Raw genomic sequence first — 25,035 nt, 5'->3', positions numbered from 1 at the left:
GCCTCTGCGTCTTTCCCTGATCACCTCAGACAGTCCTAGGGAGTGACCCAGCATTCCCTTGCCACTGCCTCCCCTCCAGGGAGCCTCCTCACACACCATCTGCTCTCCACAGGTGATTTGTGGGTACCCAAGGACATCCCTCCCACACCATCTTCCTCCACACCACCCCATCACCCCCAGCCAACATCCCTGGGCCCTCTGGCTCTGGAAAACTTCATTAAACCTCATGGACAAACTCAAGTCTTTATTTGGTCTCTCCATGAGTGCATGTTTTCACACATGGTGCAAAAATTTGCTGCTACAAAACCTCATTGATCTGCACACAGCAGTGGCAAGCCTGGTGCCCCTCAGGGCTCCCAGCTGCTGATTCCAAGCAGAACACACCCCTGTGTGGCTGCAGATGTCAAACAGCACAGACACACATCGACATTGACGTGTGCATGGCCAGAGCTGTCCACATGCTGAAGGATTATTTTTAACTTAACAGTGATGGAAATGTCAGAGAGGGTTTTATTTACTTTCTCTGGAAGGCTTGTCGCTTGAAATCCCCATTGGCAGAGGCTGACCCTGACCTTGCCATCACAATAGGGTCTATCATCCAGGTCTGACATCCCTTCCCTGAAAAAATGTGCAATTCAGCAGGAGGGGAGGGTGACTGGCCCACAGTACCTGGCAGGGCTGGCAACCTCCAGAAGGCAGGTGCTCATCCAGCCCTGCAGCCCAACCCATGCCCACCCAGCCAGGCTGCAGCTCCCCCAGATTCCCCAGCCTTCCCACATCTCAGGGGAGGTCTCACTGCAGCCACAATGGGCAGCTGTGAAATGTTAGAGACACCAGGGCTGCCCTTTTGAGCAGCCAGGCAGTCAGGAAGGGCAAGCAGGCCATGGGATGCTCTCACTGCCCTTCAGTGACATGAGGGACGAAGTGTAACAGAGCCAAGGTCTCCTGGTGCCCTGAAAGCACCAGAGGACTCCCTGGAGATGGAGCAACCTGTTTCTTCTCCTCTGACACTAACCCCACACTCAGCACTGCACCAGGAACAAAGCCAACGACAATTACAAACCTGCCCTGGCTCCTTTCCAGCTCCCAGGACCCCATCTGCACTGAGGGCTCTGGGATGGGGCACCTGTGTCCCTGGGGTGATGGCACAGCCCTGCAGAATGTGGCAGCACCCAGCTGGACCTGCACTTCCCAGGGTACCAGGACATGACATGTCCCCCAGTACACACATTGACAGGTGATGCACAAATTTTCCTTCTCCTTGTTAGGGTAGCAGACTCGAGGGGTAATGCTGCTCAGAAAAGCACTGGCACATCTGAGGTAGAGTTTCTTGCTTGGTTATGGTGTCAAAGAGGAGCAGTAATGTTCTATATTCACATAATAGCAAAGGAGGGCCTTGAAGCACATCCCACTTGGGGTCTGTGACCAGTCCATAGATAAGCAGGATGAAAAATCACTGTTTTTCCTTCAGAACTGCCTATTTACATCTGAAAACTAGCAGAGACCTTGCCCAGAGGCTGGGACAAACAGTTCCATTTACTGCCTCCTTCCCAGGAGGTTTTCTTCTTCCTTTCCACGAGGAAATTTCAGTAACTGAGGTATAAAAATTAATGCAAGGCCATGCTATTGAGCCAGCTGTAAAACTCATACAGGAGGAGCTCCCCATCCCACACCTCACCATGGCAGGCTGCCCCCAAAGCAGGTCACAGCCTTCATGAGAGAGGGAAGAGGCAGCTCTGTCTGCACCCTCCTGGTGCAGGTCAGGCTTTGGGGGGTAAACTGAGGCACCCAGACCTGCAGGCATTGCCAGCACAATCAGCCAGGCAATATTCCCTGACAGAGGTCTTGGATCCCTTGGGAGGTTGCAATGCTGGGACACCATGAGGCGCAGCAGTTCCAATCTCATTGGAGATTTCATGGAACAAGAGGTGGAAACAGAGAGGAAGTCAGTGAGGGGAAACCCTCCTCCACACTTGCCACATCCTGGGAATAACCACCAGGACTCAGCTGAATGGCAGTCTCTAGGAAATCTTGAAGAAATGTCCTTCAACCATATCCCATTCATCTTTCTCCTGGCCTTTGCATATAGGATTGGGATTTGAGCCTCATGGTTCTCCTTCAAAAGTGCAAAAATTTTATCTTCCATGGCTGACAGGCTTCTCCATGCATCCAGCTGCATGTGAAGCTTTCAAGGAGCCATGGTTGCAGACACTGGCACAGCAGAGCAAGGCCTCATGTTTCTCCCAGCAGGCCTGAGGAAAGGCAAGAAAAAAGCTGGGTAATTAAACAGCACTTGTCAGAACATGTGCAAGAGTCAAACAGCAGAAACATCCCTCCTGTGCACACTCCTGCATGAAGCTGTATCCACACTTACCTGCTGAAATCCTCACTTCCTGGGCTAAACAAAATCCATGGGCAGCACCCCCACTGCTGCCTGCCCTCCCCAGCCAAACCTTCTCACTCCTCTTCTGGAAGGGCATTTCATGCTAACATGAAACAACCAAAACCAATGTTCTTCCAAAGTCCTGCCACATCCATGTACAGGAGGGAGAAACGTGTTTCTGGCTAGGAGGAAGCATTTGGTTCCCAGAGAGCCTACAGGTCACACCCCAGAGCATGGCAGCAAAATCACCAGGCTGGCATGGAAGGAGGAAGGTGGCACATCCCATAACTGATTTCACCTTTACTGTGCTAGGCATGCATGTCCAGCACACTGCACACTCAGCTGGGTCTGGGATTTGGGAGCCTATTTTCCCAGGGAATTTCAGCAAACAGGAGATTCAGGGACTTACAATGCTTTAAAAACTTGTTCCTCGATATCTTTACTAAAGCAAAGGTGACACTATGGGTAATTTCTTTAAAGCAGTGTATAAACATGGGTGGCTGACAGTCAGTTCATTATATCAGAATCAGTTTTCATTAGGAGGGGAAGCTTTTGTGCTTATTAATTGTTTCTCTAATTGCTTTCTCTCCCTGCTACCAGGACAGCCTGCTGTCTGCCTGTGCCTGGAGGGCAGAGTCCTGCATACCTCATCCCTGATCTGCTAACATGGGTAACTATAAATAAATAGTGACACCTGAGAGGGGAGGAGGAGAGGGGCTGTGCTTCTCAACCTCAGTCTAGTCAGCTTATGCAACAGAAGGTAACTGCTGGCAATCTGTAGTTATTAACTGAGCAGGACTATTTCTGATAGCTGTGGGCTCTGACCTGGCCAACATAAAACAAAATTCTCCATTTCTGAGCTGGAGCTGGATAACTTTGGACCAGCAAGAAGTTGTCAGTTATTTAAAGTGAAGAAAATAGATGCATGTTCTCCACTAAGCAGTATTCAGTCAGCTAAATGGGGCCAAGCCTGGTTGAATTAATGCAGCTGTCATGGAGAGGGCAGTGGTGGGGCTCACATATCCCTCCCCTCAGCACCAGAGAAGCAGGAGGATCACCGAGAGGTTCTTCCTTGGCTTGTCCTGCTAGAAGGCAACAGCACCTGCCTGGGACACCGTGCCCAGGCAGAGGGTAAGAGCTGGGAGGGAGGGGATGCTGCAGACAGACCTTGCTGCAGGGACACACAGACACGAGTGAAAGATGGGGAGGAAGAGCCAGCCCTGCCTTCTCATTTGTCCCTGCTGTAACCTGAATCACTCATCTAAGAATTCAACTCCCTGCACTGCCTCCAACACGATCCTGCAGGGTGTGGAAGCCTGCAGGAGAGAGAGGGAAGGAGAGCCAGTGCATGGAGCAATGACGGCCCTGGGGAGGTGAGGCTGCAGCCCCACCTCCCTGTAAGAAGTGTGCCTGTGCAGGTACACCTTACACACAAACACACTCACACACACCCACCTTTGCTAACAGCAGAGGCAGCCACAGAGCCCACATTTTCTAGGTTTTACTTCTATATCTGCAAAAAGCAAGTTTGCTTCTGTTTCTGATTCCCTGCAATTATCATGAAATGCCTTCAAGAGAGCAGCTCTGTCATCTCGGCTGAGCGAATCTTTGATGTCCAGCACTGTACTCAGATGTTCCTTCCTTTCCAAAAGGACAAGAGGACAGTTAGTGAATAAGCCAAGAAAAAAACCTTAACATTTGTTTCCTATCCCTGAGTTTTGCTGGACCAGACCAAAAATTGGAAGCTGCTTTTTGACACCCTCTGGCTATCTAAGGGGGAGGCCATATCCCAAGAGCTGTGTGGGACAGGGCTGAGCTCAAGGGTCCCAAGCCCAGAGCACACAGCATCCTTGTGAAGTATTGAAAACGTTCAGTTTAGGTTATTCCTAGAAAAAGACCTGTATCTATCATAATAGGATTCAGATAACTCTACATTTGACCATTTGGAGGCATTTTTGATATCTTTTCTCCCCTCAAATGGAGCCAATTCTTGCTCATCTGGAAGGTTACAGCATTTGTGTTCTACAGAGCTCTGTTCCCCTAAGCAGAAAAATACTGTGTTGGATATAAGGGTATATAAGCCAAACAGTTTGAAACAGAGAAATCTGTTTTAGTCAGCAACAGTGCATCCACTCACACCAGGATAACCTCCTCTGAGATCTGGGTCTTCTGAGAACTTTCTATGCCCACTTCCTATACTAAGTATGTATATGTATATATATATATATATATATCATTGCTATGCTGTATCAGATAAGCAGCTTTTTAGCTCAATAGCACTTTCAAAAGTAGTAAAGTAAAAAAGAGTTAAGAAACCAGATGAAGCATAACATAATCTCTTTGTCTTTCTTTTTATTTTTTTTCTTTGCCTACAGCAGTCCTTCCTACAGAAGTCTAGAGACTTCCCTTGCTGCAGGTTTATCTGATGACTGTCATGTTGAATAGGCACTGAAGTAATTATCTGCCACAAATTGTCTGCCCCACGTTTGAAGGTATTCACACGTTTGGCCTTCAGAGCATCCTGTGACAGACAGTTTTACACTGCAATCATGTTAAGTTGGAAAAACACAGGCACAGCTCATCAGAACAAAAGATAGATGCAGTAAACCACAGGCTTTGGAAAAAATGCAGTTATCCAAGATCTCTCCTTCCTAGTAAAACCTGTGTTTTCAATTCTGTTAAATTTTCTGTAAGAAATACAAGTGTGTATTCTTGCTGGATACACCTTGAAACTTCTGAAAATAGTTATAGAAGGTGTGGTGAAGTGTTGAAGCCAGAAGCCAAGTGTTCGGAAGTTATGAAATGCCCAAATTAAGGATGTTCTTGAAACCTACATTTGACACATATGGTCCTGTAAATTCTGCATTAAGGTAGTACTTTTCCACAGCATTTCTGCTTTGTTGACAGCAATTTCATCCATCCTCCACCTTTACAGGAGGACATTTCAATTTCAGCAGTTCATGTCTGACAAGGATATAAACCAGACACCAGTGAGTACATTCAAAGGGTCACTGAGCCTAGCCCAACACACTGCAAATTATCACAGGACTAATATTGCTGTAGGTCTTCTGGTTTCAAGTAATCATGTAAGAAAGTACAGAAGTCAAAGCAATCAAAGACATTACCTGAGGTCAGGAAATTCCTTTAGAATGGGCAGAAGTGCTATCTTCATCCCCTCAGGATCAGAAGTTTGAACAAGCTCTAAAATTGCTTTTATTGGATCCTTGAGAGAGCCAGCTGCAGGACCCTGGGAGAAAAGCAATATTTTGTTCAGGGCAGGAGAAACAGCACAGCACATTAAGAGCTGGACTCATGTCAGACTGGGGATCTCTCTGTGTGGGTTAGGAGCTTTGCAGGAGTATGTATAGAAGTGCATGTATAGAAATCTGATTTTCCCCACAAAGTAGCAGAAAAGAACCGGGGGAGTGGCCACAGACTGCTTCCAGGGTGGCTGGGCAACAATTTTCAGCAGCCCAGAGTCCCCTCCTGCACTTCCTTTGGCAAAGCTGGAAAATGTACCTCATTTTTCCCTAAACTGCCTTTCCTTTCAGGGCCATTTCCTCTCGTGGGATGTGGTTTGCCCCTGAAGGTAAGCACAGCCCTGTGTTTGACTATGTGAAAACAAGCCTTGTTGGCCAAACATGCTGGCATTTCTGCTCCCCCAAAGCAAGCCCAGGGACAGAAAAGCAACCTTAGGGAGAGGATAAGAGAACACAGATCCTTTAATAGAAAAACATGGGAAACAGGGCTGGACAGTGTAGAAAACATGACATGGTTGGTAGATGTTGCACACAATGATCTCCCTCTCATCTAGAGCACACAGGAGAAAAAAGTCTCATCAGAAAACACACAGCATTTTCAGCAGAGCTGGAGAAGCAGAATGCAGATGAACCACCAGGAAGAGAGCTTCAGGTCTTGCTCACATTTTCCATCAGTGCAGTAATGCAATTTAATTGCTTCCCTGAATTATTGATGCCACCACATCAACAGAGAGTGTGACAAAGCAAACCTGGAGAACAGGCTGCCAAACTGGGGCAGGAGAAGCCCAGGTTCCCCTGATCTGCAGGGGGCATTAGAAACAGCTGGTCACATTCTCCATGCAGCTCCTCTGCAATGAACATAAATTAAAAATAATCATAATATTTGAAGACAGCCTTCCCCCTCTCCCCCTGCACTGCAGGCACACAGCATGTCTAGCTCTGCTCAGTGCACAAGCTGTACTCAGCTCCTGAGGCACTGGTACTGTACAGCTTCATACTTGGCAAGCTCACTATTACAAAATGCTAATTAATTTGAAGGCGTCAGATTTAGTTAAGCACTGCATAGGCAGGCAAGGTCAGAGGTAAACAGCCTGCAGTCTAAAGGGGAAAAAAAGAGGTGTTTTGTCAGCAGTGTTTAAGTGCCTTTGACACGTACTGCTCTTAGGAGAGAAGCAAGGTATTTCCTAATGTGTTTTGAGAGCAGAGGGGAAGGAAAAGCCCAGAGAGAGGGCAGAGCAGGGCAGGGAGCAGGTGCAGCCTGTGCAACAACTGCATGATAAACTCAGTCTGCAGCAGAGTTCATATTTGGCATGCATAACCGTGAGCCTCATGACTGAGGAGCAGGCTGTCCCCTGCAAATCTCTTGTGCATTTCACCTCCAAGGCTTTCAGTGCTCTCACATCAAGTAAGAAAGTGCACACACTGAGGACACTGGGGAAAATTTCTAACCAGCTCTTTTTCACCCAAGCTCAATGTAAGGTTTTAATAGATAATTAGATTTCCTCTATTTCCTTTGCACTGTTCCATGCACGTTACATCCAAAGCTGATGCTGAGCACAGCATTTCTGGTAAACTTCAGAGTTAAGATTAGAGAACCCTCCTGCTATTCCCCATGTCTCTATTGCTGAAAGCATTAATTCATCTGTGATCGATCACTCCAAGAGAGGTGGGAATTCAGCTAAAAGCACTGGCAGCTCCCAGCTTTCTGCCATGAATCTAATGCATTAATTGTAATGGGTCTGAGAGGATTTTAGAGAAGCCTACAGACAATCATTTTTATTTCATTTTATTCATTGGACAAGGTAAGAATTGCTGACATATGGCTTGCAAGGGACTCATTTATGAGAAAATAGATTTTCAGTCCCTAGCACTTATATAGGCAAGTTGTGAGAATGACTCAGCATTTGTGAAATCATTAAAATCAGTGCAGCCAAGGGGTTTAGATGCTGTCACATCTGAGTCCTGTTACCAGACTGACTTTGCAACCACTGCTGTGCTGCTCAGCCCAGCCCCCTATGGAGCACCATCCTGGGCACTCTCAGCCTGCATCTGCTGAGGAGCCATGCCAGGGACATTACACAGCAGCGATTCTCCAACTGCACCAGCTGAAGGAGGGGACACTGCTGTCAGGGCAGTCCTGGCCCTTGGGTAACCCAGGGACTCATGTGACAGCCTGGTGGCTCCCACAGATGCTGTGTGCAGCACTGCCAATTACACCAGATTATGAGGTGAGACTTTTTAAAGCTTCTGAAGTTGTTTCTACAAATCAGAACCAGCACTTTGCACAAGTTTTCTTCAGAGGTGTGGCTCTGCTTTTACACCCAATCCTCTGCAATGTGCCTTCACCTCCTAATGATGTGAGGTGTTTACCCCTGCAGGAAGACTCGTTCCTCCCCACAGCCGTCAGCAACCACAACAGCATCAGCATGTTTTGCCATGAGGAAATGCCAGAGCACAGGGAAATGGCTGAGGCAGCCATCATCCCAGCTCTGAGGGGCTGGGAAGGCCTGTGGGGAGGGAGGAGGCTGGATGGATGGAGGGGTGGCAATTCACACCCCATGCCCAGGGAGGAGCAGCCTTACAGGGCAATGCACAGAGCAGGTGGAGGTGGGGAGCTGTTTGCTTCATCACTCCAGAGGCTCCAGGGTAAGCACTGCCACCCCATGCCAGCTACCAGAGGGCTGATGGAGGAGCTGGCAGCTCTGGAGCTGTCTCACCAGCTCAGAGGAGCGCGCCTCATTCTTGTGTCAGTGGCAGCAGTGCAAAACTTGCATCTTCCAGTCACACATTTCAAAACCATGAGCTAACAGCTTCTGACAGATCAGAAGAGCTGTCAGCATATCTGAATGTCATTTCAGTGAAGCTTGATACCCCTGTGGTAAAAACTCTTAAGCTTTTTTGCAGTCTTCAGAGTCTCTTCCTCTGCTGGTATTGTTCTTGATGACAAAGAGCAAAACTGTAACCATATCAAAGACTTACTAAGCATTCTTTGAAGATGGTTTGCATCATCCTATGATCTTCTTCTATCTTGTTGACAATCCTCCTTCTCTGCATAGCAGATGTTTTCCTGGGAGTGGTCAGGAGGGCCTGCATGTATTCTGTAACAATGATGGCATTGACAGCCTTGACCAGGGCCTGTTCCAGAGCAAAGAGACCCAGATTAACTCCCCTGCACTGAGCAAGGCTCAGCCACACCTGTACCAGGGCACAGAGCAGATATTCTGCCCATGCAGATGGCTGGCCCATTTCTTTGCTTAAATATTAATTTAAAATACTTGATCTATCACTTGGACTATCTCCAAGCAGCATGTGGATCACAAAGCTTGATGGTAAGTGTGGAGACATCAAATCAAAAGCAATGGGAGCAGTTAGCTGAGCCAGAGGTCACTCACACTCCAGAGCTGCAGCAACGATTGGCTTGGCTAACAAATCATCACCTGGGGGGAGCTTGGGCTGCAGACAAAGCCAGATGCATCCTCCCTCCAGCATCTACACTTGACACAGGGCCCTGGGGCACACAGTTGGGGCTGGGCACAGAGAAGTCACCTGGGCAGCTCCCTCTTAGCTCCCAGTACTGGCTGAGGAACCCCAGTGCAGAGCCATGCAGTGCCTGACGGGAACAGGGAGTGTTTCTGCTGGGGGTGGGCTGCTGCACAGAAACCACATTTTGTTAGCAATTGAAATCAGAGCAGGGTTAGGCTGCAGTCCAAAGGTACAGGAAATCCCCAGCTCTGTCCAAAACAGACAAAGCAGGGCACAGAGAGCTCTGGCACAGCGCTTCACCACTGAGCTGCTGCTTGCCCCAGCACTAATGTGACATGATGTCCAGTGACAGCCTTTGAACAACAGCAGAATAGATCCTACTTTTTTCTCTTCCATTACTTTTTCCATATTGCAAAATGTTAATTAAAATCATCACTGACAAAGAGACTGCAGACCTGGGAGCCCCATGCTTAGGAGGACACGTTGCACATGTAGCAGCTTCGTAGCAGCTGCAAATCCAGCCTGCACAAAAGAGAGGATTCCCCAGGTACCAACCTCATTGCTGAAGAGATAGACTCAAGGCTGCTGTAAGATCCTATAAAAGCTGTTTAGGCTACTGTAAAAGTGAAAAAACTTGGGTACTTTGTGAGGTTGTTTGCCAATTACTCTGCATGAGACACTGTGCCCTTTAAGAATTTGGACTTTTCACCCCTCTCTGTCCACTCTACATCAAAGGGATCAATAATCCTCACAAATAAGGTTGAAACACATTAGAAGCTGAGAAAATTTCCAAAATAATTATATTGGAGCAATGGTAGGAGAGGAGGGAGCCCAACATTCCCCTCTGTATTTGGGAGGTACATTCAGTTTCCACATTTCTTCACTTGTTGGTTTCTCTGTTGAAATTACAGGAAGGTCTCAGCTGTCACTACCCAACCGTGGTGGATAGAGGTACTGGACTGAGACCACCAGATATTTAAAAGCCCATTTGACAACAGAGAAAACTGCAGTTTGTATTAATTTTCTAGTACTGTGCCATCCAAATGTTCAATTACTAGTTTTAGTGATTTCACAGAACAGAATGGTTTGGGTTGGAAGATACCTTAAAGATCACCTAGTTCACACCCCCCTGCCATGGGCAGGGACACCTTCCACCAGAGCAGATTGCTCAGTACCCCATCCAACATGGCCTTCAACACTTCCAGAGATGGGGCACCCTCAACTTCTCTGGGCAACTTCTGCCAGCACCTCAACACTCCCACAGCAAAGAAGTTCCTCCTAAAATCTAATGTAAACCTATTCTCTTTTAGTTTGAATCCATTCCCCCTTGTCCTTTTACTACATGTCCTTGGAAAAAAAATCCCTCTCAATCTTTCTTGTAGGATGATTTCCTGAGTAACATATTGTTCTCACTGTCTTACTTATTTCTTACCTCATATATATCTGTTTTTTTCTTCCCAAAGGTCAAAAAGCTTTGCTTTAAGGATTCAAGGATGTGGTCAAAACCACTGTCACACTTTTTGAAGTGGTCCTTCAGTGTTCCCTGAGGAAAAGAAACAGACAGAGTCAAAGGGTGCACATGTAGAGACACCAAACAAACAACAGACACAGATTATTGTGTCTTTGCTCTTTCTGCTCTTGGAAACAGACTTCTCCACCAACTGTAGCATCCTGTGTTTTTATTTCAAAGAAAATCAAAACATGAAAGAAAGAAACAATTCCAGCTCAGGAAGGATGTACTAAGCTCTTAAGCCCAAACCTGGAAGACTGAAAACCTGGGCCCTGGGCCTCCTGTTCCCCCCAGGGCTGCTGGTGCTCTGTCAGAACCACCCCCAGTTCCCACACAGATGTGTGTGCCCATGGGACAGGCTGGCAATGAGCTCTGGGACCAAAGCTGCACAGTGTAGCCAGAGTTTCTCTTGTCATTTTCCTTTTGCTGCCTCCAGCCTGCCCGGGGGAGCCTGAGCAATGAGGCTGGAGATGCCCAGGGGAGCTTCCCAGGGAAATGCACAGCATCACACACTGTAAGGAGCCTGGAATTCTGTGTTTTCCAGACACAAGGGTGAACGGTGCCTGGGCTAACAGACTGATACTAGAAAGGATGAAGGAAGGGGACTTTATCTCAAGGGAGGGACACATTTCTGGTCAGCCTTCTCTACATCCTGACTAGCCAGCACAGCCCTGGGCTCTGTGAGTTATCACTGTCCTGGGAAGATGCCCAGCTGCTGGGAATTAATAGGTACCAGATGAAATTCAGCTTTTTGGGCTCTGGGCAGCACAACAGCAGACACTACAAACAATGAAACTGAGGTCCCAAAACTGTGAAGCTGTCCACATACAGATTCTGACAAAGCAGAGGAGAATACCAGGCTTGAAGGCCAAACTTCACCTTTTCCAAATCAGGACATGAGGGAAGTGCCTGCCAGCCATATGGTCTGCAAAGAGTCAGAATTAAAATGGGTCTTCCATACCTTGACTTTAGTAGTGATGGTCTGCAGAAAATGCTCCATAATGTCATCTTCCATCCTGTGTAGAAATCCATTCACCTTAACATTCTGCTCAGTGCTGACACTGCAAATGTATGTTAGCTTATGCCAGACAGCTCTGTTTAAAAAAATAAATATGGAAAGTATTGATCAGATCAAATCATGCTATTCTCTCAGATCAAAACTCTTTCTACTGTAACCAACACAGGGGTCACTGAATGGGCACATGCTCAGGTCCAAAGCTAGCTCAGTGACCTGCATTTCTGTGCTCATTAAGACACTGCCACAAGGGCACGACATGCAAATGTCACTTGTACCCATCACTAGTGAGACCAGATAAATAAAAATTCCAGTATTTTCAAAAATGAGCAAGCATAAAGCAGCCTTGCAAACAGAGTCTGGGTGAGCATCCCATGTGCCTTTGACAATCTACAAATACAAGACAAACAATTATCTTCCATCAGAACAGTCTTCCAGTCAGCAAATCCTGGTTAAAATTATCACCAGCTTGAAACCAGACATCCTACATTCTGAAAAGGCTCAGTGTACAACTTCATTCTCAGTAAAGCTGTGAAGGATTACATAAAAGAGACTCATAAGTATTCAGTCTAGGATCCAGCATCAGCAACATGCAAATACAACAAACAAAGCAGCTACCTAGGCTCTGATGTCAAGTAATCACCGTGCATATGTTGGATTTTGGCATTTTGCTGACTCCAGAGATCCCTGGATAATTTTACACAGGAAGAAGAGAAGCAACCTTGTTTTCTCCGATGCTGCAAGTGCTTCTGAAATTAGCTTGTAGGTGCAAACATCCTCCTCCACCCTTCTGTGCTTTACAGCTTCCCTCCTTCCTAGCAACCCCAGGGAGAGCCTGGCATATTCCTTGGGGTTTCATTCAGCAAGGCACTTGAGATTGCACCTACCAAGTGCAGCAGCACACACATCTCAGCATAACCTTTGTGCAGCTTTTCTGCTGGAGGATGATCAGGCCAGGGAAAGGAAGGACAGCACAACCCACAGTGGGGTTAGCCAGGATAGTGTCCCCACACATGGCACAGCACTGCTGCCTCCTGCTCCATGCAGGAAGGGGGACATGGCTGCAACCCCTGCACCTGCAGGGCCTGGGATCAGGCAGAGAGTGGCAGCACAGCCTTGTGGCCCTGGCCACAGTGACAGCCACATCTCAGCCTCCCTCTTGCTGGGACAGCCAGGGCAGCTCTGCAGGAGTGTTGCTGACAGCAGCTGGCTTCCTCCATTTTTAAAGGCTGGTGCGCACAGGGCTGGATGACCATACCCAGCTGGAGGCAAGGTTGGTCTCATACCAGAGTCAGAAGGAGATCAGACCGGCAGAAAACTCATTTTGCTCCCCATGTCATGAGGCTCTGCTCTCTAACCTGAGAAGGCAGCAACTCTCCAGGATTCGTAAGCTGCTGTAGATCTGTGAGCAGCCATCAAGCTGGATAAAACTTCTCACTTCATCTTCATAGCTAAATTAAAACAGGAAGAAGCACCTTCAATCTGTTGTGCTCCAGAACACATCTAAAATCAACAGCACACTGAAGAAATACTGTGTGATTTTTTTGTCTTTTCATCTCACAGTTTCAATCCCCCAGGTGGGATCCACAACATGACAAAGTCTCTGTCCTGCCCAGTTAAGGGGGAAGACAAACACAGGAACAGCAGGGAGAGCCCTGGAGCTGCCTGGGTACCTTTGTCAGGGACCAAGAGGCAGGAGGTTGATTTGCAACACTTCCTTCTGGGAAGCAGCTCAGCTTTGTCAATAAAGGTGCAGAACAAAGCCTCAGTGTGTATGAATAACCCACAAGGTCTCTGAACTGTTTTTTCAGTCTCAGTCTCACAAAGGGCTTCTGCACAACCCATTTTATAGGAATTTCTTTCCTCTCATCATATGGAGGGCTAAGGATCTTAAACCAAATCTCCATCTGAAATACTACCTAAACCAGCAGTCCTGGCATTTTCTGCTGTGGGGGATACATGGGGAGAGAAATACCCAAGAACAAAAAGCAGATTAGGGGAGTCAGAGGAAGTGGTGAGAGGCCAGATGAGAAGACATTCATTCTGCTATGAGAACCAGGACAGAGCAGAGCTCCCCACCCTGCCACAGAGCCAGCAGAAAGCTGTGCCTGGGATGCACAGCCAGGTCAGGAAGGGCCAGGCCTGGGCACTGGGCACCTGGCTGCCCCTCTTCCCAGGTGTGTTTAAGGTCTGAGCCTCTCCAGACCTCCTCCAAAGGTTTTATCCTGTCCCAGCTACTCCAGATGCACTTTGTTCCCTCAGCTTTGGTCCAACAACAAATACTGAGCACACAAACAGCAGTGAAGTGCTGTCTTCCAGCTTCATGGGAAACAGCCATCATGATCCAGGTGAACACAGCATCACCAGCTGCTTCATCGGGGTTTCTTTCTTTTGAACATTAAGAATGTTACCAAGGAGGAAAACAGCATTCTTCCTACCTCTCCAGGAACCTCAGGCACTCCTCCAGGCACTCAGCTTCCACCTTCTCACCCAGGCTCTCGCTGACTCGCCTGGCAGCCTCTGTCTTCTCTGTTAGTATCTGTGGATTTCAATGTGTGAGAGGAGAACTGGCCAAAGTCATTTGTTCCCTGTGCAGTGGACAGGAATACATCCCACTGTTCACCCTGCAGCAAATCCCTCTGCCCTAGCCACCAACTTCTGCTTCAGTTTTGAGAGTCCTCATGGAAATAAATGTATTTTTTATCAGCCTTATTGTAATGCCTAACCCTACACCTTTGCTACCACTGTTTTTGTTGTGGTCAGCTTGGGTAAAAGCCCATCCCTGCAGATGTTTTCTGCTGGCCACATCCAGACTGGCAGCTCAGCTCATACACAGACCTGCCATCTGCAGGAGCTTCTGTGCTTCTACTTGACTCACCCTGGCAGATAAATTTGGGTGCAGCCACTAAAAAGAAGGTTATGCAGACCTAACTGTGTGCCCTGCACCTCTGCCAGGGTCTCTGCATGGCGTGCCTCAAGAGGGCAGGTGTCACCTTCCCAGCCACCTCCCTCACACCTGGCACAGCTCTGTGTGTTAAGCCCCACAGCACATGTCCTGCCCCCCTGAGCCCAGCTGGGTGGCCCAGGTGTCTGCAGAAGGTGGGCTGTGCCAGACAGCTCAAAATTCACCCCACATCGGGCAGGCTTGAGCAGGTGGCAACTTAATGCTGCCCATTAGTTGCTCTGTGGAAACAAAAGCTTGCAAGGGGAGGAGGGCCAGATGGAAAAAAGGAGACAGATGGACCCATATGCTGTGCCCTCACAGTGCTCGTCAGCCAGAGACAAAGGGTGACTCACATCATGAATGGGTTTTTCCACTGCTCATAACAGATGCAAAAGCTCACCCAAAGGGGCTGGATGAAATAAGCCACCCCAAAGTGTCAGAAAACCACAGCTGATGAGTTTCCATGACACCTTGATCATTTTCTATCTGAAGTTTAAGTGTCAGCCTGAGAAAATTGAGGAGGTGGTAATTTCATAAGGCTTTCCTAATAATCCAGGCTTTTCCATCACCCACCCCAGAGTATTCAAACCTGTCAGTTGCATACACAACAGAGTGAACCCACTCATGCTGAAGCATGGCCAGATGTTACAAATATGAGGACTATGGGATTCAAACCATGCTTTGTCCTAGTTCCTGTTAGAAAATTTTCCACTGTGAGCCAGGAGCAGGAAAAAAACATCTTGATAGTTAAACATCACCCTAGCACAGGTACATCACTGGGCACATCACTGCTCCATGGCCCCAGCAGGTACAGGGCAAGGCAAGGAGGAAACAGCCCCTGATGTGAGCTCTGCTTTTGGTGCCACAGTCTGAGATGGGCCAGAAAAGCGAGTGCTTGCCAGCTAAAGCTGTATCCTCACAAGGAAAACCAGCTGCTGCAGATCTGCAATGCTTCCACTGCCTGAGGCTGCCATCCCAAAGGACCGTGGAGCTACTTCCCTCTCTCATGGCCTGAATTGAGAGTGCCACTGGGGTGGTGGAAGAAAGCAGAGAGTAAAGATAGCCATGACAGTCCAAAGCCATGCCCCTGATCTCCAGCACCACTTAAACCCACATATAAACTCCAGGATTTATGTTAATCCTTCTGCAGGTCGTGATCCACACCCCCTCTGCCCACAGTACGTGCTGCTCACGAGTCAGCAGGGTGTGTTCCTGCAGTGTGTCAGCCTGTGTGCTCCTCAGGTGTGCTCCTCAGGTGTGCTCCTGCAGTGTGCTAACATGTGTGCTCCTCAGGTGTGTTCCTGCAGTGTGTCAGCCTGTGTGCTCCTCAGGTGTGCTCCTGCAGTGAGCTAACATGTGTGCTCCTCAGGTGTGCTCCTGCAGTGCCTCGGAGCCCTGTGCTGTGCTCTGCAGAGCCCCCTGCACTGCCTGACCAGGGCAGCAGTCCCAGCAGGGATGAGCAGGAGCAGCCTGCCTGCACTTTGCACTGCCAGCCAAGGGGCCCTGCCATGGCTCAGCAGCTCTCCCTGCTTTTATAAAAGTGCTCTGCAGAGCTCACACTGAGCAGGCTGGGTAACACACAGCACCACTTTCCAAAGGTTACATAAAGATCCAGGAGCATGTATGAAAATGCAGCTTCAGCTTGAATCAGCTCAGGCTGATCCTTAGTTTAGTAAGGGGGTATTTTTTTCCCAAAAACACGTTTGGGAGCAAACAGGCACAGCTTAAGTATGGCAGCCAGCTTGCAGGCTTTTAGCACACTGAGCTTAGACTGAGACATGCAAAACTGGGTCTTGCCAAATACCCACATGCTTGTGTGCAAAAACACCACTGCCCCAAAGACTGGAGCTTTTCATTTCCCCCCAGTTTACCTCAATGACTGCAGCATCTGCCCAAGGGGGTTTCCCAATATCAAAGGCTTCTTTCAGTGCTTTCCCCACTTCCTTCTAAATGATAAAAGGAAATTAAAAAGTACAGTTAAGATACAATGGCATTCATAATGTGTTAGGCTTCCCAGCCTCTCATTATCCATTTGGAGTAGATGAATTTCTGCCTCCATTTTTTTTGGCTGTCTCTTTTAACCCAAAGCCTGGCTGTTTTCCAGCTGACCTAATAACATTTTTCTGTTTTGTTCTACATTGTTTGTTTGAGTTTAAGTGATTTGCAGCTTTCTTTCATCCCAGTGTCAGCTTGGGTTATCTACAGTCTTCCCTAGTTAGCTTAGCTCAAATGAAGGCGCCCACACAGCAAAACAATGCTTAGATACATCTCCATGCTGCCAGCTACTGTAGCTGAGATTTTCCACCCTTCCTCTCTCCAGCAGCATCCAGAGAAACCAGCCAGCATTGATTAAAACCATTCCCTTGCTTGAGCCAGGGACTTGTGAGTGCAAAGAGGAGCAGGCTTAGTGTTTAGAGCTACTGTCATGGTGAGATGGGCCCCATGAGGCTGCACGGTGGGAAATTTCCCAAGACTTGGCTGGCTTGTGCTAGTTGAATGGCTGTAAAAACAAAACTAGCACTGCAGAGAAAGGGCTTGTTGCTTAAAACATGATCTGACCTTTACAGAAGCTTTAAACTCAAAAATCTGGCTTGCTTATTTATTCTTTCATTTCTGAATCTTCCTCCAAGGAATATAAAGTCTGATCTCCCATTTTGGTCTTTGTTCTCTTCTGCCTGATGAATTAGGAAATTTGTGGCTGTCAGCTGAAGAATTTAATCAAAAGTATATTCAAAACAACTGCTCTCCCATATTCACTGAAAAGTGTTAATCAAAGACAAACAAGCAGTTGTAAACAACCCAGAAAAATTTCTTTCCTCACAAGTGCCATCACCTGACTGTGAGCAAATGTGTGAACACTATGTGCTGAGATAGCACATCCCTGCTGAGCTGCACAAACACTTCAAGCCTGCCCCCCACAATGGGACAAAGCATGGCTTAGTGAGGAACTGCAAGGCAGTTAATAACTTGTTGAGGACAGCACTTAGTTGTTTTGGATCAGATTATGTGTCTGCATTAGAAACAGCCTGCTTGGCTGTAGCTCTTGCAGAGACACCAGCACGTCAGGCACCAAAGCTCCAATGTGGAGAGGACCAAAACTTCTGCTGTAATAAACAGGTCCAATTTACTTCTTGTTTCCTCCTATCTGACCAAAATGTTGCAAGGCTTCAGATCCATGGATGGTCAGTACACCTGTGCTGACTGCCCAACAGGAACTTCTCAGTCCTCCTTCTGTCCACTTGAAAAAATACAGGGGTGGTGGAGAGAAGACACAGAGCCAAGTGATCCTTGCAGGGCAGTGCGAATGAGCATCAGAATGAGCCCTGGCACCATGCTGGAAGGCCTGCCTTACACTCTTGTCAAATTCCCCAGTACAGCAAGGGCAGAGGTGGCAGACTGGCAACCCAGCTGATGGCAACAGCATTTTCAGTTCACCAGCTTTGTAACCTCAAAGGCACAAATCTCCCCTGCCCCAGGTGTGTCCGGACTGAGGGGAATGCTGCCTGCATGCAGAGCCGACTGAGTTCCCCACACTGGAGTTTCAAAGTGGTTTTCATGGCATCTGGGCTCTCAGCACCTTCAGATATGCTCACAGTTCTCAGCACTTATTTCTGTTTAAAGTGCTTTTAGTTTGCACAAATATCAGGCTGCCACACCCAAAGATAAGCCAGGTATTCCTAAGCAAAGCAGACCATAGCTTATTTTGGTCAGGATCTTCTCATTCTGAAATTTTAGTCATCCATTGAAGTGGCAAAACGCACACCATGTGATTTAGGCACAATAATACATGACAATTGTTAAGAGATAACAGCAGGATATTTGCTCAATAACAACTGCCTGTATATTAGCATAATGAAGGCTGAATTACCCTAGAAGCTGAAATAGAGAGATAAAGCAGATTTTATAAGCTGTACCACTGAGCTGAAGAGACATCCATAATTTTTCCATATGGAGTCAGCTTATGTCCACTTAAGCTCATTAGCTTGAGTCTGGAGCTGTTCCCAAGCTGGCCAGGTTTGAAGCAAGCTGGAGCAATGCTGTGCTACACTGTCCAGCACTTCCAGCTCTGCTCTTTCTGTACAACTCAGCACCACACAGAGCTGGGATGCTCCAGGATCCAAGGTGGCATGAAAACTCAGGGCAGCACAGCACAAAGGCTCATAACCAGATTGAGGTGAGCCTGCTCAGCACATGGTTTATCAGGAAAACAGAAAGCCCACGGTTAAGCAAAAGCATTCTTCAGCTATTACATTAGAGGGAACTAAAAAAAAGTTAAATTTCCCATCACTGTTACTCAGCATCTTTGAGGGCTTGACAATGACTCAGGGACTTGCTCTAGGATAACCTCAGCGGCACTACCCTGAGTTAAGTCACTTCCTTCATTGAAACAAATGCTAGAAAAAGATCTTGAGAACACATGGTGTCCCCAGGGTAATGATTAAAAACAGCCCATAAAGAACTTAAACACTGAAACCAGTAGGCTTTAAGCATATTGTCACCAGCTGGCACTTCTACTTGCATGTTTGTGACTACCTTCTTGTTCTTCAGGGAATAATTCTTGAGGAAAATCTCTGCAATTTAGAGTACTTTCCCAGGGATGATTCAGCAGTTTGCCATGGAATTTCCCCTCCTCTGCTCCCCAGGGGCCGGTGGAAATGGAAAGCAAGAGAGCTGAGTGTGGTAACTCCTGCTGTTGCATTTCAGCTTCAGCTGAATAAAAGAGGCCCTGCTGAGTTTTCCAAATAACGTGGTTTCCTCTGGAACTCCCCATTGCCACAACACATCTTCCCTGCTTCATTTGTATTCCACATGTCTCAAGAGAATTCTTCAAAGAGGAAACTTTGCTGGGAAAAGAGAGAGATGCTGCAGGGCTGGGGTCACCTGTGGGATCACAAGACAGGATTCTCTGTGGAGGGCTGCTGGGTGGGCACCAGCTGCACACTTTCTTGTGCTGAGCTCTGGAAATAATCTTTGCTCTAACATCAGCAGTGTCAGTCCAACAGGCTGGAGAGGACTGTGAGGGGTTCACACAGAAACAAATTTAGCAGCCTCAATATCCTGCACAGCTGAGGCAAAGGGGCTGTAAGAAACCCCAGCTTTGCACATGATGGGATCATTAACAGCTGGAGAGAAGATGAATAACATTTTGAAATTACCTTCAATAAGGAAGTGGGTTTCACCCATAGTCTCCCTTTCTTCCAGATAAAAGGGCTTCTGAGCAGATTGTAGCTCTCTGAACATACAGCAAGGGGATGAAGAGAGATTTGCAAAAGTCCCAACATTTCCTAGCTAAGGAACAAGGACAAGGCAGCCTCCCTTTGGCAGCAGACAATCATGGATCTTCACACCTGGGCTCTGCAATGAAACTCGGTCAAGATGGAAACCCTGAGACCCACACATGCCTGAGCAGGGCTGGCTGTTTAACAAGGGCACCCCTTAATTTTACACCAGGGGAATAAAACTGGCAGATTGAGGTAAAACTCCTGAGTTCTTACCCGTGCAGTTGCAAGTAACTTTTCCTCCGTCTTCCAAAGGATCCACATGAGGCACTGTGCACCAAGGGAAAGGCTGTGCCCGGGTCTCTCACAGGCCTGGCTGCCTCTGTGTGCAGAAACAAGAGCTCAGCCAGAGGGGCAGCATCCCGTGGGCGCACAGCATCGCCTGCCTGGCACCTCAGCCCCACACCGAGCAAACAGGCTGCCCTGCAAGGACCCAGCCCTGCTTGCCAAGCTTGGGCAGCCACAGCGCAGTAGATCTGGACAATGGCCTTTGGCCAGTTTTTCTTTTGTGCTGTTTCTTTTTCTTCTTCCTACATTTGCTGCCCAAGTTAAGGGTTTTGCTTGTTGTTCCCCTCTCCCCTCACTGCTGCTCAATTCCTTCTTAAGATCAGGGCGAGTCTCCCAAGCACACTTGCATGGATGCACAATTTTGCAAGTGTCACATACTCTTTCTGAATGGAATAAGAAGCAGCTATTTACCAAGACAACTGCATCTATGCATGAGCCTTCATAGAGGTTGTAACTGTATTTAGAGAGAGGAAAAATCAAATGCTGAAGTCTGGCATCTCTGCTCTCCTCATTTCTATTCTTTTCACTACCATCTGACTAATAGAGTCACTGTCTTATTTGTTTGAGGTTTTTTTTTTCTTGAAGGGATTCTGCATTTATATAATACATTTTTTCCTATATTCGACTTTTCTTTATGTAATTAAATTACATTATTTTTCACCTCCACTTTTATTAAAGTGTTCAATATTTAATAAATCCATTACTCCAAAGTTTTACCATTTTAAAAGCAGCAGTAAAAGGGATGCTGACCACATCCTGTATATGTACCTGATAACGGCCAGTGTGTACCCACCACAGTTTCCCTCCTTCAGGAGTTGGCTGGTGGAAGAGACCACCTGATGAACTGTTAATGAGCTAATCAGGGGTTTATAAGTGTAATTAATACAAGGACCAGAGAAGCTGTGGGCTTGGATGAAAGCAATCAAATAATCCAGAAAGGCTGAGAACTATTAGGCCTAAGAAGATTGGAGCTGCTGAGTAGCAATTAAACCACGGACACAGGGAATCAAACGCCTCATCCACCATGAAAAAAAAGAAATCACAAGAAAGTTTCAGGCTTTGATGACACCCATAGGCTTTGAATTCACATTGGGCCAAAGGGCCCCAGATGTGCCACTCTTCAGAGGGAAAGCCATATCTGCTTCCCCAGACTTGGGCAGGAATTTAATGATCTGTTACATGTTTTTTCTGTGATCTGAGTGCTAATGAAGGAAATAGAGAAACAACTGGGAAAACTACAAGCCAGATAAAGCAGTGGGAGAACCAAGGGCAGAACAAGAGAAATCCATAGAGCACCATGCTGACATAAAGGCCAGGGAAAATTACTCTGGGGTAATTAGAGTATTAGGGACCTTGTTAAAAAAGGCTTGATGCAAGGAAAGAAATTGTTTAATAAAGCTGAAAACTGTGCATGTCCAACAGCAGTCCAGCAGAAAAATACCTGCACACTTCTGGTAAACCCCTGAATCTGGCACTATGGATTAAGAAAGAGGCAGTACTGCAATGAAAAAAGGCTCTGGTTCTGAGAGCACAGGAGATAAAAGAGACCGTGGGCAAATCTAAACTCAGCAAGAGTCCTCATCATCACTGTGTTATCAGGAAGCAGGGACTGTTCTCAGAAACAAAAATTGTGCTATAAAAAATGTAGGAAAAAAAGCCCTTCAGACGTACCTTTTGTGCATTTTAATGATCCATTCATAAATTAAAAGGCTCTGGCTGAAGCTGAAACAGTTTCTGTCAGTAAGTGTGGCAAGGTGAGAGCACAAGGAGGCATGACAGCAGCGGGCATAGGTGACGAGCAGTCCTGCTTCCCTGAAGACATCACTTCTGTGCTCCAGGCTGGGGACAAATGTCCTTTCCAGGTGACTCAGGTGCTGTTTCAGGGCAGTCTCATTGGTGTCAGTAGAGGAATCAAGCAGGGGAATCTGGGCTGTCATGTACTGCATTAGCTTTTCCTCCAGATCTTTTTTCCAGAAGTTTGGGCTCCAGGTGGAAACAGAGTCTGTCTCTAGGCTGTTGCCAAGCCGCTCTGCTTCCTTCTGCTTCTCCCACTTCAGTGATTCCCCCACTGACTGCAACGGCTCCAGGAGCATCCTGTCACCTCCACTGAGTGCTTCTCCCACTACAGTCCACATTCGTTCAGCCAGCAGCACATAAAGTGATTCAGACTTTCCCATTCCATCATCTCCAGAATGCTCCAGATTATGAATTTGATCACAAGCTTCCAAAAATTTTCCTTGCTCAATGAATCTGCAGATGGTTTCCTCTGCAACAGAATAAGAACACAAGCTGCTACAGGTCTATAGGACAATCACTTTAATATCCAAATTATGAAGTATCTAGTTTATATCTATTCCAGAATTCCTCAGGATCTACTCAAGATCAGCCCACTTAAGGTCTAGCACTATCACCTCTCAGTTTCCTCAGGGCAAGCACTTTTTTGTTTCTAAATTTCTTTCATCCTTTCTCCTCCAGGTTAACCAAGCCTGAAGAAGTCTGCAGCTTTCTGCCATCACTCCAGAGACCTTCTCATGTGAGCTATGAGGGTTCACTAATTACAATCTTTCCATAAGAAATGTACCTTCTGTCCAGAAAAAAAGCATTTAAGAAGGGACATCCTCTGAACAAGCCAACTGCCGAAAGCCAAGCCTGGAAGGAATTCTCTGCTTCCTCTACAGAGACCCTGGCAGGACCAAAGTGCTGCAAGCTCCCTCGGAAGGAAGATTTTCAGTGCTGCTTGTTTCCAGTGCATCTTACCTAGCACATCCAGTCAACCAACAAGAGTTAAATGTACTCTCACAACAGATTCACAGAGCTGCAGGGCTTTTTCCATGTATTTTATGGATTACAAGGTTGAGCAATGAGGGGTTAAGGTTTACCAAAGGTATCTGGAGCAGAGCCCAGAGGACAAATCGAACTTGATGAGAATGCAGGGAAAGTTAAGCAAAGCCAGAAGCAGAGGGACTTAAATAATTCAGGATACAACTTTGGATGTAGAGTGAAGAATGAAAGGAGTATGAGCTTCCACTATGTTTTGCCTATATCCTTCCTACCTTTCCTCTATGAAAACATCTCAAATGTGAAGTAAGAATTAAATCAAACAGGACTGGAGGGAGGAACATGACATGAAATGGAGAAGGGTTGATGCAAAGATGTTCAGTAAAGCAATTGGCAAGTTATTCAGGAGGGGCCTACAAGCTGCACCCATCCTGCCTCGATGCATACAACACATGGGAAATGTTTAATTGGCACAACCAGCCTGTGTGCAGCCCACCTCCCCCTCCCATCTGTGGAGGAACAGCACAGTCACATGGCTGGGGTGTCAGCCACACATACATCATCTTTCTCACAAGACACATCAGGAGTCTTTGCAGAGATAAAAATAAGAACAGTAAAGAGAAATGTTTGTGAAGCAAATAAAAAGTGAAATTCAGAACTGCCCAGAGTAGCAAGTGAAGGGTTCAGAAGGGACAAGAATTCAGGTGAAGGATGGGGAGGAGGAGAGTGGAAAGCACCTGATCCAGAAGTTGATAAGAAACAAGAGCCTGCAGGATGGGAGGGGCAGAGGAGATCCAGGCCTGGACCCAGAGATAACTCCAAGGTTACCTGCAGGCGTCCCTCTCTCCTCTCCTTTCCTACAGCTTGGCCTCTTCAGCAAATTCCCTGCCACATCCTCAGCACCAGCCTTCTGCACCATTTCCTTCCCACCAACCACAGTCTTCAGCAATTTGCCTGCCACGGTTTTCAATTTCCCTTTCCTTTTTGCCTCCTGCTTCTTTCTCTCCTCATGCGTGGCCTTGGGCAGTATTCTTGCATTTTCCCCAGTTATTTTCTCCCTCTTCTTGTTGCCTCCTCCCACAAAGGCTGCCCAGGAATGCTTTCTCTTCTGCATGATCCAAGCAGACTCAGGTTCTTTCTGTCCAACTGGGAATACTATCAGAAGAAAACATGAGAAATAGTTCTATGCAAAGTAATCTTAATTTCTGTCTCCCAGAGAAGTTGTCTCTTCTTCTGACTTTTTTTTCTGCACAGCTACAGGCTTCAGCTGCCTTTGAAAAAGTCTAACCAGGTTCCTGTCTGTGCCAAGTGAGGACACTTTTATAGGCTTCCAGCCTCTTATGTAATCCTTCCCTCTTCTGGGTAAATAATGTCAAAAACCTCATACATAATCTAACCACAAACACTGGGGGAAAGCCAGGGGGATTTTTGGTATTTTCTAAACGATTCAAATATCCCTGCACTGCCAGTTATCTTGATGACAATCCTATCAGTTTAAGGGAGTTGATTAGTAACAACTTTTATGAAGCACACATCCTTTTCCACCCACCCTGCATGCCCAGGCTGCACCTGAGTTTTCCTTTGGCAGGGAGATCACATCTGGGTTTGGAGCCAAGTTTTCCCTCACCTCCCAGCAAGCCCAGTGTGAGCCAGCAGGGATGTAAAGGCCCTGAGAATGGGTGTTGCTTTCCATGTTCTAATAACACCATTCAGAGGGGATAAGAGCAACCTCAGCCTTCTGGAATGTGCAATATTCCAGAAACTATGTACACTACTGTGTATTATTTTAAATTTATGTACACACACATGGGTATAAACAGCATAACATTGCAGCAATCCAGCATATATGTGTGTGTCCATACATGTATGCACACATATGGATCTGATTACCACCCAACATCCACGAGTGAAGAAAAAGGAGGAGATTTTCTGCTTAGCATGAAGTCCATATTCGGCTGCTTAAGGTTCTGACCATAAACCACAGAAAAAATTCCTCTACAGAAAGTATCCTTTAAATCCAGGAGCTTGCATTTAAAATAGATTTTTTTAAGTCCCTACACTGCTGTGAGAACTTGGAGAGGAGTTGAAATGCTGT

The 25,035-nt window shown here is 46.9% G+C and overlaps 1 protein-coding gene across 1 annotated transcript; it reads right to left on the bottom strand.

The window, feature by feature from the left end:
• LOC135448118 (exocyst complex component 3-like) lies at window positions 1–24,054 on the bottom strand. Its single transcript, XM_064713679.1, has 12 exons — window positions 23,769–24,054; window positions 21,834–22,428; window positions 20,091–20,196; window positions 16,467–16,541; window positions 14,090–14,190; window positions 13,010–13,102; window positions 11,598–11,730; window positions 10,559–10,669; window positions 8,623–8,778; window positions 5,509–5,630; window positions 3,839–4,024; window positions 1–2,252 (listed from the first exon to the last, which is right to left on the bottom strand). The coding sequence occupies exons 1-11, from the start codon at window positions 24,052–24,054 to the stop codon at window positions 3,844–3,846; spliced, it is 1,959 nt and encodes a 652-aa protein (XP_064569749.1). The 3' UTR covers window positions 1–2,252; window positions 3,839–3,843.
• Window positions 24,055–25,035: the final 981 nt, after the last annotated feature.

Source organism: Zonotrichia leucophrys, chromosome 5 (genome assembly GCF_028769735.1).
Source record: "Zonotrichia leucophrys gambelii isolate GWCS_2022_RI chromosome 5, RI_Zleu_2.0, whole genome shotgun sequence".
NCBI lineage: Eukaryota > Metazoa > Chordata > Aves > Passeriformes > Passerellidae > Zonotrichia > Zonotrichia leucophrys.
This window is presented reverse-complemented; position numbering and strand designations above follow the sequence as displayed.

Coding starts and splice junctions, on each gene's coding strand:
- LOC135448118 (XM_064713679.1), bottom strand. CDS start 24,054: ATGCAGAAGAGAAAGCATTCCTGGGCAGCCTTTGTGGGAGGAGGCAAC. Junction 22,429..23,768: donor GGAGAGAGGGACGCCTGCAG/GTAACCTTGGAG, acceptor ATTCTGTTGCAG/AGGAAACCATCTGCAGATTC. Junction 16,542..20,090: donor AGTTACTTGCAACTGCACGG/GTAAGAACTCAG, acceptor TTTATCATTTAG/AAGGAAGTGGGGAAAGCACT.